Raw genomic sequence first — 12,612 nt, forward strand, 5'->3', positions numbered from 1 at the left:
ATTGTGGACGCATAGGTAGTTAGAAACCAATGATGTTTGATTTTTAAAAAAGTACCAAGTTGAAATGTAAGGCAAAAAGTCACTAGTAGTAATTAACTTGAATTTAAATATTTTTGCCTTTGATTTTCACCACTTTTGCCTTAAATTTTTGTGAATTATCCCATGACTTTAAGTGCTTTTGAGAAATGATTTTATGTTGAAAATAAACACTTTTGAATGATGTAAACTCATGGATCAAATTATTAATTTTGAGGCATGAATCAATGTTGGAAAGTGTTGAAAAACAAATATTGAATTTTCTACATATTGCAAATTTTTTCCAAGTTTTTTGAGTTTTTCATGACCTTTTGATGACTTAACTTCATGATATAAATGTCCAACTTGGTGTACCTTCTACCTTGTAGAAAAGTGAGCATTGTAGTGGAAAAATGACCTTGAAGCAACATTAGAAAGTGAAGAACAAGCCATGAAAGTGAATCTTAATGGTAGAATTTCTTGGAAATTAGCACTTGACATAATCATGACATAAGTCATTTTTGATGAACAATGATGAATCATTTGATCGAATGCTTGTAGAATAGGTCTAAGAAAATTCAGGAGTCAAAATTGAGTCAATGGTCAATAGTTGATAAAAAAAAGTATATTGTATCCAAAATATGTAATTTGTTATCCTCTTTCCTAGTAATCCATTATTTTGGTTTTTATCTCAACAAATATGCATTGTAGCATGAATTTCCAATAAATTAAAGAAATCTTCCTTTAATTTCAACTTTGCTCATTTTCTTTCAATTCAAGCAAACCTCTTAATTAAGTGACAATCATTCTTTCACTTAAACTGAATAAATTCATTATTGCTGAACTTTTGACCTAAATTTGTTATAATAGGCAAATGTCGATGAATGACCTAAATGCGTGACCAAATAGACAAATGTATGCAAAAGAGCAAAACCATAAGTCAGGTGAATTGAATGAGGAGGTAGGGAAAATTTTGGGTATGACAACAACCTCTAAGCAATTGCATCCACTTGAATTTTTTGGGTTCACTTAATATGTTTCATTCAAGTTCATCATCCCATATGAACAACTTGCAACTTGACATTAATCCCAAATTTGACATTTCTAATATCTCAGTTTAGAATTTTCAATGGAGTTTGAGATGAACATTTTCTAATATCCCCTCCTGTATTGCAACCACAAACTGGGATTTGAATTAGATTAAAGTTACTAATTTAGGAGGTAGCCATGGATGAATGGATGGATATGCAAAGAAAGAAGAATGTGACTGTGTTGAAGAGAGGAAGAATAAGGCAATAGTATTGAAGAGAGGGGGAAGAAGTTGCAAAATCAAATCAATTTTGGATTTCATCCCTCCTTTTTAAAACTCTCATGTTGCATTTCCATGTAATTAACTAGTATCAAAATTAAAAATTAAAAAATAAAATTCAGGTCAGCAATGTTAGTCATCTAAACTCAGAAGTTTGACGTTTGGGATTAACACCAACAAAAAATTAACATATAAGGAACTCATCCAAAAAAAAGGATTCATGAACCAAAATAAGAAACTCATCAATTTATGGAGGAAAAAAACTATTTAAATCTTTAAAAAAAAATAAGAAATCAATTTCTTACTCTACGTTACTATCACTAAGAAATGTTAGAATTCTAAGGAAATGTTACTTCATACCCCTGCACTTATACTAATACCCCTGCATTTTTTTTAAAAATACCAATTTTACCCTTAATTGTTTTTAACCAATTTACCATTTCATTTTTAACCATTCAATTGAGACTTCCGAAAATTACACTTTTCACCCTCGTACCGGAACTCCTTGAAAAAGACATCCGGTATGTTTTTTTTCTTCAAACCGAAAGACTTTGTGAAAGACATCCGAAACACTGCAAATAGTATACCAGAAGAGTTATTTAAAGAGTTCCGGTTCTTTTTGAAAAAAAAAACATTCAGGAACACTTATCATATGTGTTATGGTTAACAAAGTGACATACACCAGAACTCTTTCTTAAAGACTTCCGATATTATATTTCTGTAATCCGGAACTCTTCGTTGAAGACTTTCGGTTTGCATTTTTAATTTATTTATTTTTTGATTTTTTTTATTGTGCGGGAATGGAAAATCTTTCCCAAATATGTGTAGATACTTCTGATGCGTTTTTAACCACTCAAAGATTTGGTACACGAGAAGAGGTTATCAGATGGATTAAAGAGGTTGGAATCGATAATAAAATAACCATTATTATCACTCGTTCAGATACTGAAACGGACAAGAGAGGGAGAAGTAACAAATTAATATTTAGTTGTGATAAAGGTGGGAAACACAAGGATACTGATAGTGGAGCCCAAAGTGCGTCCAAGAAATGTGGATGCCCATTTAAAATCAGGTCGACTCCGGCAAAAGATGGGTCTGGTTAAAAGATTGATGTAAAATATGGGTCCATAATCATGGTTTACTTGATAGATTAGAAGGTCATTCATTTGTTGATAGGTTGACCACAAATGAGAAGCAACATGTCGCTGATTTGACAAAGAGACATGTACCACCTAGATAACCCAGACCTAGAAACCCAACTCTTCACCTGTTATGGAAGAGCTAGTGGAACCCTTTATGTCAGCTTAAGTCCGTGTCCAACAACCTTTAACTCTTTCTTCGGACCTCTTTCCTGAAAACAATTAAAACACATATTATAAAACACAATATAAAATATTCAAATATTATTCAATTTCAAATATACGTTGTTTATTTACCTCAACAAACCATAAATGGCGAGCAACATGATACTCATACTTTACCAAAAGAGACGTATCATACGACCCTTATGGATAGTCAGCCGGCTCTGCTGCAGATGTAGATGCACCCCATCCTAAACTATGGTCTGGAATCCTACCGTCGACACCTCGTCTTCGAACCACTATAAAAAACACAAAAAGAAACGCATTTGAACACTTCTAAAAAGAGTTCCCGTGTGATGAAAACACATGTTGACTTCCGGAACACTTTCCATAAGACTTCCGGTTAAATGAATGAAAACTGGAAGTCTTTTACAAAGAGTTCTGGTAAACACTCTTCAAACCAGAAGTATTTCTTAAAGAGTTCTGGTTCAACGTCTAAAAATTATTGCGGATCGGAAGTCTTCTGGAAAGTGTTCCGGTATAGGTTTTGTGAACCGAAAGACTTACTCTTAGTGTTCCGGTTTACAATGTCAAAAACGCTGATCCGGAAGTCTTGAAGCGAATTTTTTTTTCAATTTTTGGAAAGTATATCCTATTTATACGAGAGCATTTTGGTCCAAAAAGCTATATTATAGTGGTATGGGTATAATTGTTGGGGTAGGAGGTAAAACTTTCGTATTCTTTACCATTTAAAATATGTGAATTGTTTTTAGTTTTGGTTTTGCAATATGTAATTTGTAAAAGCAAATCCTCTCATAACTTGCATTTTCCATGTCAGCAGTAAATAACCATCACATACCAAGGCATCCAAGTAGATAGGCTTATCCATCTTTATCCACGTGGCATCTCATAAATGAGTTTCTAAATCTCAAAAATAATGACAGTTTACCACGTGTCACCTAAGATGAGATTCCATCAACAAACATAACATACTATTAAGATATCAAAAAAACCAAAGTGTGTCTGTCATATTTGGATCACACAAGAGGAAGAGAATAAGTTGAAACTAATCAACCATGGCTTCCCTTGCTAGTTTAGCTTCTGTTCAACCAGCTTCTCTCAAAGTTAAGGGTCTTTCTGGTAGTTCCCTCACTGGAACTAAGCTTGCTTTCAAACCCTCTCGCCAGAGTGTCAAATCCAAGAATATAAGGTAGTTTTTTCACAAGTTTGAACAAATTAATATTCATGTTATTATATGTGTAGTTTTTGGTTGTAACATAATTGATTAACATGTAGGAGTGGCTCTGTGGTAGCAAAGTATGGTGACAAGAGTGTTTACTTTGATTTGGAGGATATTGGCAACACTACTGGTCAGTGGGATTTGTATGGCTCAGATGCACCATCACCCTACAGCCCTCTTCAGGTTTGTCTTCTGAATTTTGGATATGGAACTTAATTAAGTGCTTATCATATAAGTGATTATGTGTAGGCTATTTGTATAATAAAGTATAAAATAAATTCAAACTGTTTTTATATGCTATCCTGGAGAGCTTATGAAAATAAGGTGGAAACAACTTGTGTTAACATGTTACAAGATTTCAATAACCTCTTCTCAATACTTTTATAAGTCGGCTTTATAGGATTGAGTTAGGTTCAATCGACATTCTTAACATGGTATCTATCAAGAGTCTGGTTTGAGATCCGGTGGGTCATCTGCCATCAGTTACAAGCCGGTTTTGTAGGGACGAGTTAGGCCGGCTAAATAACATTTCTTAACATAACATGTTATAAGCTTTCAATAAGCTCTTCTGAATAGTCTTATAAGTGCTTATGTTAGTAGACAGACTCAAATAAAGCGATTCAAACATGGTCTTAATATAAGTTCACTTTAAGCATTTGTTGGCCTATACATTGTGAACTCGGATTCCCTACGATCCGGGATTCTCCGCATTCACGCATTTAGGACATTGGTGGTTGTTCGATCAAGATCATACGCTCGATATTCAAGCTCGGTTTTTTAATTCTAAAGCCAAATTCAAAATCTCCATTTTTTTGGCCATATGATCGCATTCGAACGACCATCGATGTTCCGAATTTGTGAATGTAGAGACTTTATATGAAGTGTCTTTTCTAAAGTTATGCACACTTCTTAAGAAACTCATTGTATGCACTGTTTGATTTCTTTGATTGAAAATGCACAAACTTGATCTCTTTCTTTTGTTGATACCGATTTCGGCATTGCAGAGCAAGTTCTTTGAGACATTTGCAGCACCATTCACAAAAAGAGGACTATTACTCAAGTTTTTGATCCTTGGAGGTGGTTCAACTCTTGCATACTTCAGTACCACAGCCTCAGGTGACATTCTACCAATCGTGAAAGGTCCACAGCTTCCACCAAAGCTCGGTCCCCGCGGCAAGCTCTAATTTAGTTTCCGAATTCAGTCCGATTACTTTTCTCATTTTGAAACCGAACATGTATATCTATCTCGTATCGCATGATGTGTAAGTATGATTACATCTTACTTCTATTCAATTATGCTTATTAGTTATTTCCAATCTATATATACAATGTCGTTACTGCGTTTTTCGATTGAAATAAAGATAATGATGTCTACATAAAAATTATTACCAAAAATCAATAGAAAAGATACATTGTGGTATCGTAAAAAATTCTCAGGTTGGTAGCTACCTACCAGACTACAAATAAATCCTTCAGAGGAAGATATATCTATGATATTTTTCGAATGATTCCGCCATTCCTATGTACAAAATAAGAGAATGGATCAAAAATTAACAATGAAGAAGACTCCAACAAATTATACACCTCTACGAGTCTAAATACTGCGCTTTAATGACGCGATTCGGGACTCCTCATGACTCCCAAGGTTTCAAGGTATGAAACTTTCTTGTTGGTCACTACGGCAAGCTTCTTTTCCTGCTTGGTTTCGACTTCTTGGTAGATGTCGTCTGAAATTTCAAAAGAGTCCTTCTTTGTATCTGAGTCGGGTTGATCATCCCAACCCATGAAATCCAATAGCGTCATCGAACCAGACATGTCTACGCTGCCTTTGTCTATCTCTTCTTTTGGAATAGGACTTGGCTTCGAAACTGATATTCTCTTTTTTCCTGGTGGATTTTGAGTGTTATAATCGGCTTGAAGTACATCATCTATTCTCGATAGTACTGTGAATGCCAAACTTTCCAATATCCTTGAATAGCTTTCAAGAACGGCATGTCCTACATCCTGCAAACATATATAACATATCATATTAGACGAACGTTTCAACCTGACCAGATAAACTCAGATGAATCAATCCAAACGATCTTTTATCGTTGCAAGTTCTTACCCTGTTGAACTGGATTTTGCTTATATCCAATGAAGATTGAGCAATGCCGGGAAATCGGTGCTTTAGTAGAAGTAAGATGGTTTCTGCTCTCTCTTCAAAAAGTTCTCTTTTCTCTAAACTAACAGCAGAACCCCAAGTAGATTTGGTATCTTTTTGGTGCATTTTCCGCTTCCAAATCACTATTGAAGCTTCAATTCTATTCTTGAGATCTAGGACTTTATGTTCCGACGTCAAGTCCACGGTCGATAGGAACTGGTCAGGATCAAAAAACTCAACTGTAATGCTCCTATAGGCTGCATCCCCTAGACTCGCTCTTCCGTTCTGAAAAAAATAGACTCAAACCGTGTAAGAAAATAGTACTTATTGTAACCAAGTGGTTAACGACTTTCTGTTAAAGACGAATCGATCAGGAGAACCCGAGTTTGAACCCTGATAACCTAGGTCCGCTACTTATGTGTCTCACCTTAGGAAGAGATTCAATATAGTTTTCAGGGATCTCCATTTCTGATAAAATTTGAGCATTTATCGCCATAGCCGCTTTAAGTACTTGATTCACACAATCTTTCTGATATTGTAAAAACTTTCGAGCCGCGTCAGATAGACCATCGGCCGGAACCTTAGGTGTAGGTAACCACCATTTATCATCATTGGCTGTCTTTGCGCTGTCTTTATTATTATCATCTGAATCCTTTGATACATAATAGAACTCAGTTTGATCTTTGAAGTTATCAAGACATTCCTGCTCATCATCAACAATTGTTCATATTAACTATTGATCAATCCAGACCGTTATGAAATTCAAGAGACGAAAAATGTGTATGCAAAGTTAGTAATCTTACGAAAAGCATTGTGTCAAGCTTGCGTAAGGCTGGGATATTCATGTGGAGATCGGTCCGTTGTCGAGTCGTCATAATCTATTCATTCAAAAATAAGAATCAATCATGATATGTTTCAACACTAGTATTGTGATACCGATGCTGCGAGGTGGAGAATTATTTACCTCCATTTGTGTGCCATCCTTATTTTTTTGTTGTGAAGGAACCATTTCGACGACGTAATCTGTGACTGATAAAAGCAGATCAATTTCTTTTCTCCACTTGCCTTTCCTTTCAACCGGCATTGGTTCTAGCCGCTTTTGTTCACCGAAAATAGAAGCTGAGAAAATGAAAACAATACAACATTTCTGATATGAATCATTTTCTGAAACCGGAAAAAAATGTTACAAATATTTGTTCCTTGCGAACCAAGCAAGACCTATATATACCTGCAAGGTTTGTGAAAGCATTTGACAATGCCAAAGCAGATGAAACACCTTTTCCTCCACCAGACATGTCTTCCCCTAATAACAGTTTAGCAAATCTCTCCTTCATCTGTTCCATTTCTGAATCAAAACCAACCATGATTATCAAAATTTATTATTAAAGTAAACAATCATATACATAACTTTTCCAGTAAACATGACCGTCTTTGAGACTTGCAAGGCGAACCAAATTGTGAAAACTTAAGATGGTGCAGACCTTGCAATAGTTTATCTCTGGCTTCCTTCGCCACGGTTTCCTCCTTGCTTATAGTCCTTGCTTTAGGAATTTTATCTGCATCAAGAGGCCTTGAACCTTGGCTTCTTGAAGAGGCAGAACCATCTTCAACAGGTTGTTGAAAATCCAATGTGGTAGAGGTGTCAACGCTCAAACTCTTAGTATGTCTCCCCGCATTGCTCTCAAACATCCCTCTGAAATTAAACAGTTTGGACCTGTAAGTTTCTTGGTCTTGTTCCCCTGCTCTAACCATTTTTGATGGTTTCCTAAAGAAAACTTTGGTTTTCAATGGATGAACAAGGAAGAACAAAACATGGGGTGTAAGAGACCCTCAAGGGAGAGAAAAATAATGAAGATGAGAAAGGAGAAAAAGTATAGTAAGAAATGAAATTGTAGCTTTTTTTGTTTTGTTTTTTTAGTTTGACAAAGAGTGGATGTGATTGGTTTTATGTGAACGTGGGGTGCATGTTGTAGAAGAAATTAATGGGATGAGAGAAACAAAGTTTTTATTTTTATTTTAAATTATTATTTTAGTTGAAATTTGGTTAGGGAAGAAAGTGGGAATTGAATGGTCAAAAGTGAGTTTCTAATTAAAGGTCAAAGGTAGCTAAAGACTAGGGAAGACAGACATGCACGCTTAGCCAATTACAAAGGGACATCATTGGATGGTTATACAAAGATAGAGTTTGGCCTAAAGGTGTGAAAAATGCAAGAAAATAGGGTTTCAAGTGTTGGATTAAGAAAAAAAAAATTATAATATCTTAATTATAAGAGTTATATAAATATAAATGTTAAAGTAAAGAAGATAGGAGAGAGTAAAGAAGATAGGAGAGAGTTTGGAAGATTTTTTTTAAATAATCATATTTTTTTTAAAAATTCAAAAATGACCATAATTTAAAAAAAAATACAAAAATGGACAGTTTTTTGTCCTAAATTACACATGGGCGCCACCCTAGATGGCGCCTACCCTTTAATAGGAGGGCAAGTCGCCACTAGGAGTGGCGCCTACTCCTAAATGTTTTTTTTTAATTTTTTTTTTTTGCTTTTTTTTTTAATATGTTTTTAATTTTTTTTTAAATCTTTTTAAACTAATTTTAAATTTATTAATTTATGTTTATTATAAATTATATTAATTTATATTAATACATATATATAAATAATATTATTTACAAGATATATATATATATATATATATATATATATATATATATATATATATATATATATATATATATATATATTAATTTATATATATTAATTTAATTTATAATTAAATAATATTATTTATAAATTTTTGGGAGAATTAGGGTTAATCATGTTAGGGTTAATTAATCAATTATAATTAGGGTTTGTTGATCGGTTATAATTAGAGTTTGGTAGTTATGACCTAATTCAAACCCTAATTCTCCCTAAGACTAATTAATCAAGTGTGACACTAATTAGGATTAAGTACATTGGTGTACAAGTTGAGTTATTTCCTTGCATTTTCTTCACCACTTTTTCCTATCACTTTCTCTATCAAGTCGAGTTCATGGCATCCCCCAGACCGTCATCATGGCAGCGAACATCATCAAGGCGGCTGGATCCTGAACCAGTAATCTTAAAAAGGGATGGGCACGTTATTTTCTCGCCTGTCAAACCCCCAATGGAGATGAAATTTTGGAACATCCGTTCGTTGGACCAACTAAAAAGGTCCTTGATGTCTTGGTTAGAGGGAGATTACCAACCTGGTGAAGTCATCAGAAGGATTCAGAGGCTTAGAACAAGGTTCTCATTTGAAACTGGAGAAACGGTACGTTGGTGGGTTGAAGTTGAAAGCGACATTGATTGCATCCAAATGGTGCATGGATCAGATGACATAGTGTTAACTGTTGTAATTTCCTAGATTTTAATGGTTGTTTGTGTTGTTGTTCTTGTATTTGTTATTGTTCTAGTACTTGTTCTTGTTTTAGTACTTGTTCTTGTTCCAGTATTTGTTTTTGTTTTAGTATTTGTTGTTCTAATGTTAGATGTTTGTGTTTGTTGTTCCAATTTCATCTTCTATTTGGAATAAAAAGTAAACTTTATTGATAAATAGCATTGGTACACAGAGTTATGAATATGAAAACTATGTTGTGGAACTAGATCCACGATATGGACATTTGTTCTTATTATGCCCCAGTTGTCGACATATGCTACACTTCCTCTGCATTCTCTCTGCGACGTCCATTTCAGTTCTAATGCGCCTGCTGTTTGGGCGACCACTTTTATTCCGCCGCATCGAATCGTTGTGCCAAACAATTTCCCCGTCATACTCTGGCCAATATGCCTCCAATGCTACCACCGGAAAGAGATTGTCGTATACATTTAGCAATGTTGCAACTTTGTAGATGGGAGACACTAGCGACAATGCATCGAAGTGGGTGTGTGAACACGCTGCAATGACATGGGAACAAGGCATACGATAGGCCTGAAATTGACCACAATCGCACCAACAGTCTGGTATTAGGACCCTATACTCTTGTCTGGGCAGCCCCTGGTTGTGGTCAATTGTTTCCTTGACACTAAAAGTGTGGTCATGGCAGTCGAATTCCGTAACCCGATGGCTGCTGGCTTTGGCAGATTCCTGCCTCATAAACTTCATGCAGGCATCACTATACACTTGACTCGTCTGTAACACTGCATGTCAGCGCTTGCCTCTTGTTACGAACAACATTGCCATCCGAAAATAGGTCGCACTCACCAAAGCGGTTACCGGGAGGTTACGTATGCCCTTAAAGACGTCGTTCATTGATTCCACAAGATTTGTTGTCATGTGGCCCCACCTCTCCCCATCGTCATATGACCTAGTCCACTTTGCTCTGTCAATATTATCGATCCACCTCCCTGCATCAGAATTTGCCAACACTATTTTCTGGCGGTAGTATTGGAATCCAGATTGGTTTAATGCATACCCCGCGTTTATCAAATTTTGCTTCAAGAATTTATCTTTGAACTCCCGCACAAAATTTTGAGCAATATGCCTGATGCAGTAGACATGCGTAGACGGGGGGTCATGCCAACCATTTGCTGGATTATTGTATGCACTGTCTATAGAAGCGTGCCTGTCAGAAATCACACAGATGCCAGCTTGTGGAGTCACGTGCGTTCGGAGATTCTTAAGAAAGAAACTCCAAGCAGCAGTCGTTTCTCCTTCTACCAATGAAAAGGCTATTGGGAAAATATTAGAATTTCCATCTTGTGCGACCGCCATCTGTAACGATCCTTTGTATTTCCCATACAGTCAAGTTCCATCGACTTGAATAAGCGGCTTGCAGAATGTGAAACCGATGATGCAGGGACGGAATACCCAGAAAAGTCTATGGAATATTCTATTACCTTTTAGACGAGTTCCGTCAGGGGATTGTGCCGGCAAGTGAATACAAATGTAGTGCAGCCAAGTAGCACGGAAGTTGTTTGTATGATTCCTCCCAATTACCATATACCAGTTTGATTGCCTTGGTTTTCGCTAACCAAGCCTTTCTGTACGACAGTGTATATTTGAAAATAGCAACACAATGGGAGATAATAGTTTTAACCTTGAGTGACGGGTCAACTTCAACAAGAGGTATTATGGAATGGCAGATCATATCATGGCTAAGTTTGCGATGATCTTGTGCCATGTTTGTGTTGACGCAAGTGTGAGCTTGAGAAATGGACCTTATCACCCACGCATTATGTTTCTTCTTGTACGATGCCACCAACCTATACCCACACTCCGGGTTTTTGCATAAAATAACGTATCTTTCCGGGTTTGATTTGTTAACATCATAGTCAACACAGTTTTTCAAGTGCCAGTTTTTTATTGCTAACAGACACTCTTCCTTGGTCCGAAATTGGTCACCCTTCTTTAACTCCTCATCAGACCTCATATATGGGTTGTAGAACATATCTGACGAGGGCTTATCCTCGCCCAAGTTAAGGGTTGTGAAGTGCGCAGGCGGTGAGTAGCGTTGCGCTATAGGTATTTGTACTTGGTCTTCGTCTTCGGAATCACGGTTCACCAAGTCATCAACCACGTCTTCTGCATCATCAACCACATCGTCTTCAACGGAGTGTTCAACATCTTGTTCATCATCAACCACATGATCAATAACCTGTGACTGAATATTCTGAGTTGGTTGAAATTGTTCCAAGACAATGTACAACATTATATAATCGTAACCAGAATACTCATGGTTATGAAACATGTTTTGTGCCTCCATGTCATTTTGAATCAATGACTTATAAAACCTGACTGAGTTATTTTCAGAAAAAAAAGGTTGTTGATAAAAAATTTGGGACACAGGTTGTCTAAGTTTGGACTCAATCTTTTTTTTCAGATAAGAGAAGTCAGCTCCTCTATTTAGACAAAAACGGGTGCAATCGGTGTTTCTAAATAGGAAGCCAGACATATCACATTCATAAGTCTCACCATTCACGTGAGCTTTGATTTTGTATTGTGATGAAGATGCCATGATATGTGAAGATATTGTGAAGATTTTGTTAATACCTGTGTGAAAATTTGTGTGAATACTTGTACTCACGCATGCCTAGATATACGGATTCAATTGTGATGCATGCGTTAGACGTGTCACATTTTTGCATGCAACACATCCACCAAGCCTTCCCCTAGACAAGACAAGTGCAACCTAACCTGTACCAATGCATGCTAACCTATCCACCTAGCCTGTAAGATTCTCACGCATGCATATCCATCAAAGTCATATCCACCTAGCCTGCAAGATTCTCACGCATACCTAGATACACGGATTCAATTGTGATGCATGCGTTAGACGTGTCACATTTTTGCATGCAACACATCCACCAAGCCTTTCCCTAGACAAGACAAGTGCAACCTAACCTGTATCAATGCATGCTAACCTATCCACCTAGCCTGCAAGATTCTCACGCATGCCTATCCATCAAAGTCATATCCACCTAGCCTGCAAGATTCTCACGCATGCCTATCCAGCTCCACCTAGCCTGCAAGATTCTCAGCCAACTTTGCATGCGTTACACGTGTCAAATTTTTGCATGCGTTACACGTGTCCAATTTTTTTAAATATTCATACTATTTGAATACGGTTATAAATAACAGGTCATTC

The 12,612-nt window shown here is 36.3% G+C and overlaps 2 protein-coding genes across 2 annotated transcripts; one reads left to right on the forward strand and one right to left on the reverse strand.

Moving 5' to 3' along the window:
- Positions 1–3,584: 3,584 nt before the first annotated feature.
- LOC127087483 (photosystem I reaction center subunit VI-2, chloroplastic) lies at positions 3,585–5,174 on the forward strand. The gene is made up of 3 exons (XM_051028366.1): positions 3,585–3,835; positions 3,922–4,048; positions 4,870–5,174. The coding sequence occupies exons 1-3, from the start codon at positions 3,702–3,704 to the stop codon at positions 5,047–5,049; spliced, it is 441 nt and encodes a 146-aa protein (XP_050884323.1). The 5' UTR covers positions 3,585–3,701; the 3' UTR covers positions 5,050–5,174.
- A 129-nt stretch (positions 5,175–5,303) lies between these two features.
- Positions 5,304–7,894, reverse strand: LOC127087482 (rop guanine nucleotide exchange factor 12). The gene is made up of 7 exons (XM_051028365.1): positions 7,490–7,894; positions 7,237–7,353; positions 6,973–7,127; positions 6,812–6,886; positions 6,436–6,711; positions 5,973–6,293; positions 5,304–5,869 (listed from the first exon to the last, which is right to left on the reverse strand). Exons 1-7 carry the CDS (start codon positions 7,758–7,760, stop codon positions 5,474–5,476), a joined length of 1,611 nt encoding a protein of 536 aa, XP_050884322.1. The 5' UTR covers positions 7,761–7,894; the 3' UTR covers positions 5,304–5,473.
- Positions 7,895–12,612: the final 4,718 nt, after the last annotated feature.

Source organism: Lathyrus oleraceus, chromosome 5 (genome assembly GCF_024323335.1).
Source record: "Lathyrus oleraceus cultivar Zhongwan6 chromosome 5, CAAS_Psat_ZW6_1.0, whole genome shotgun sequence".
Taxonomy (NCBI): Eukaryota; Viridiplantae; Streptophyta; class Magnoliopsida; order Fabales; family Fabaceae; genus Lathyrus; species Lathyrus oleraceus.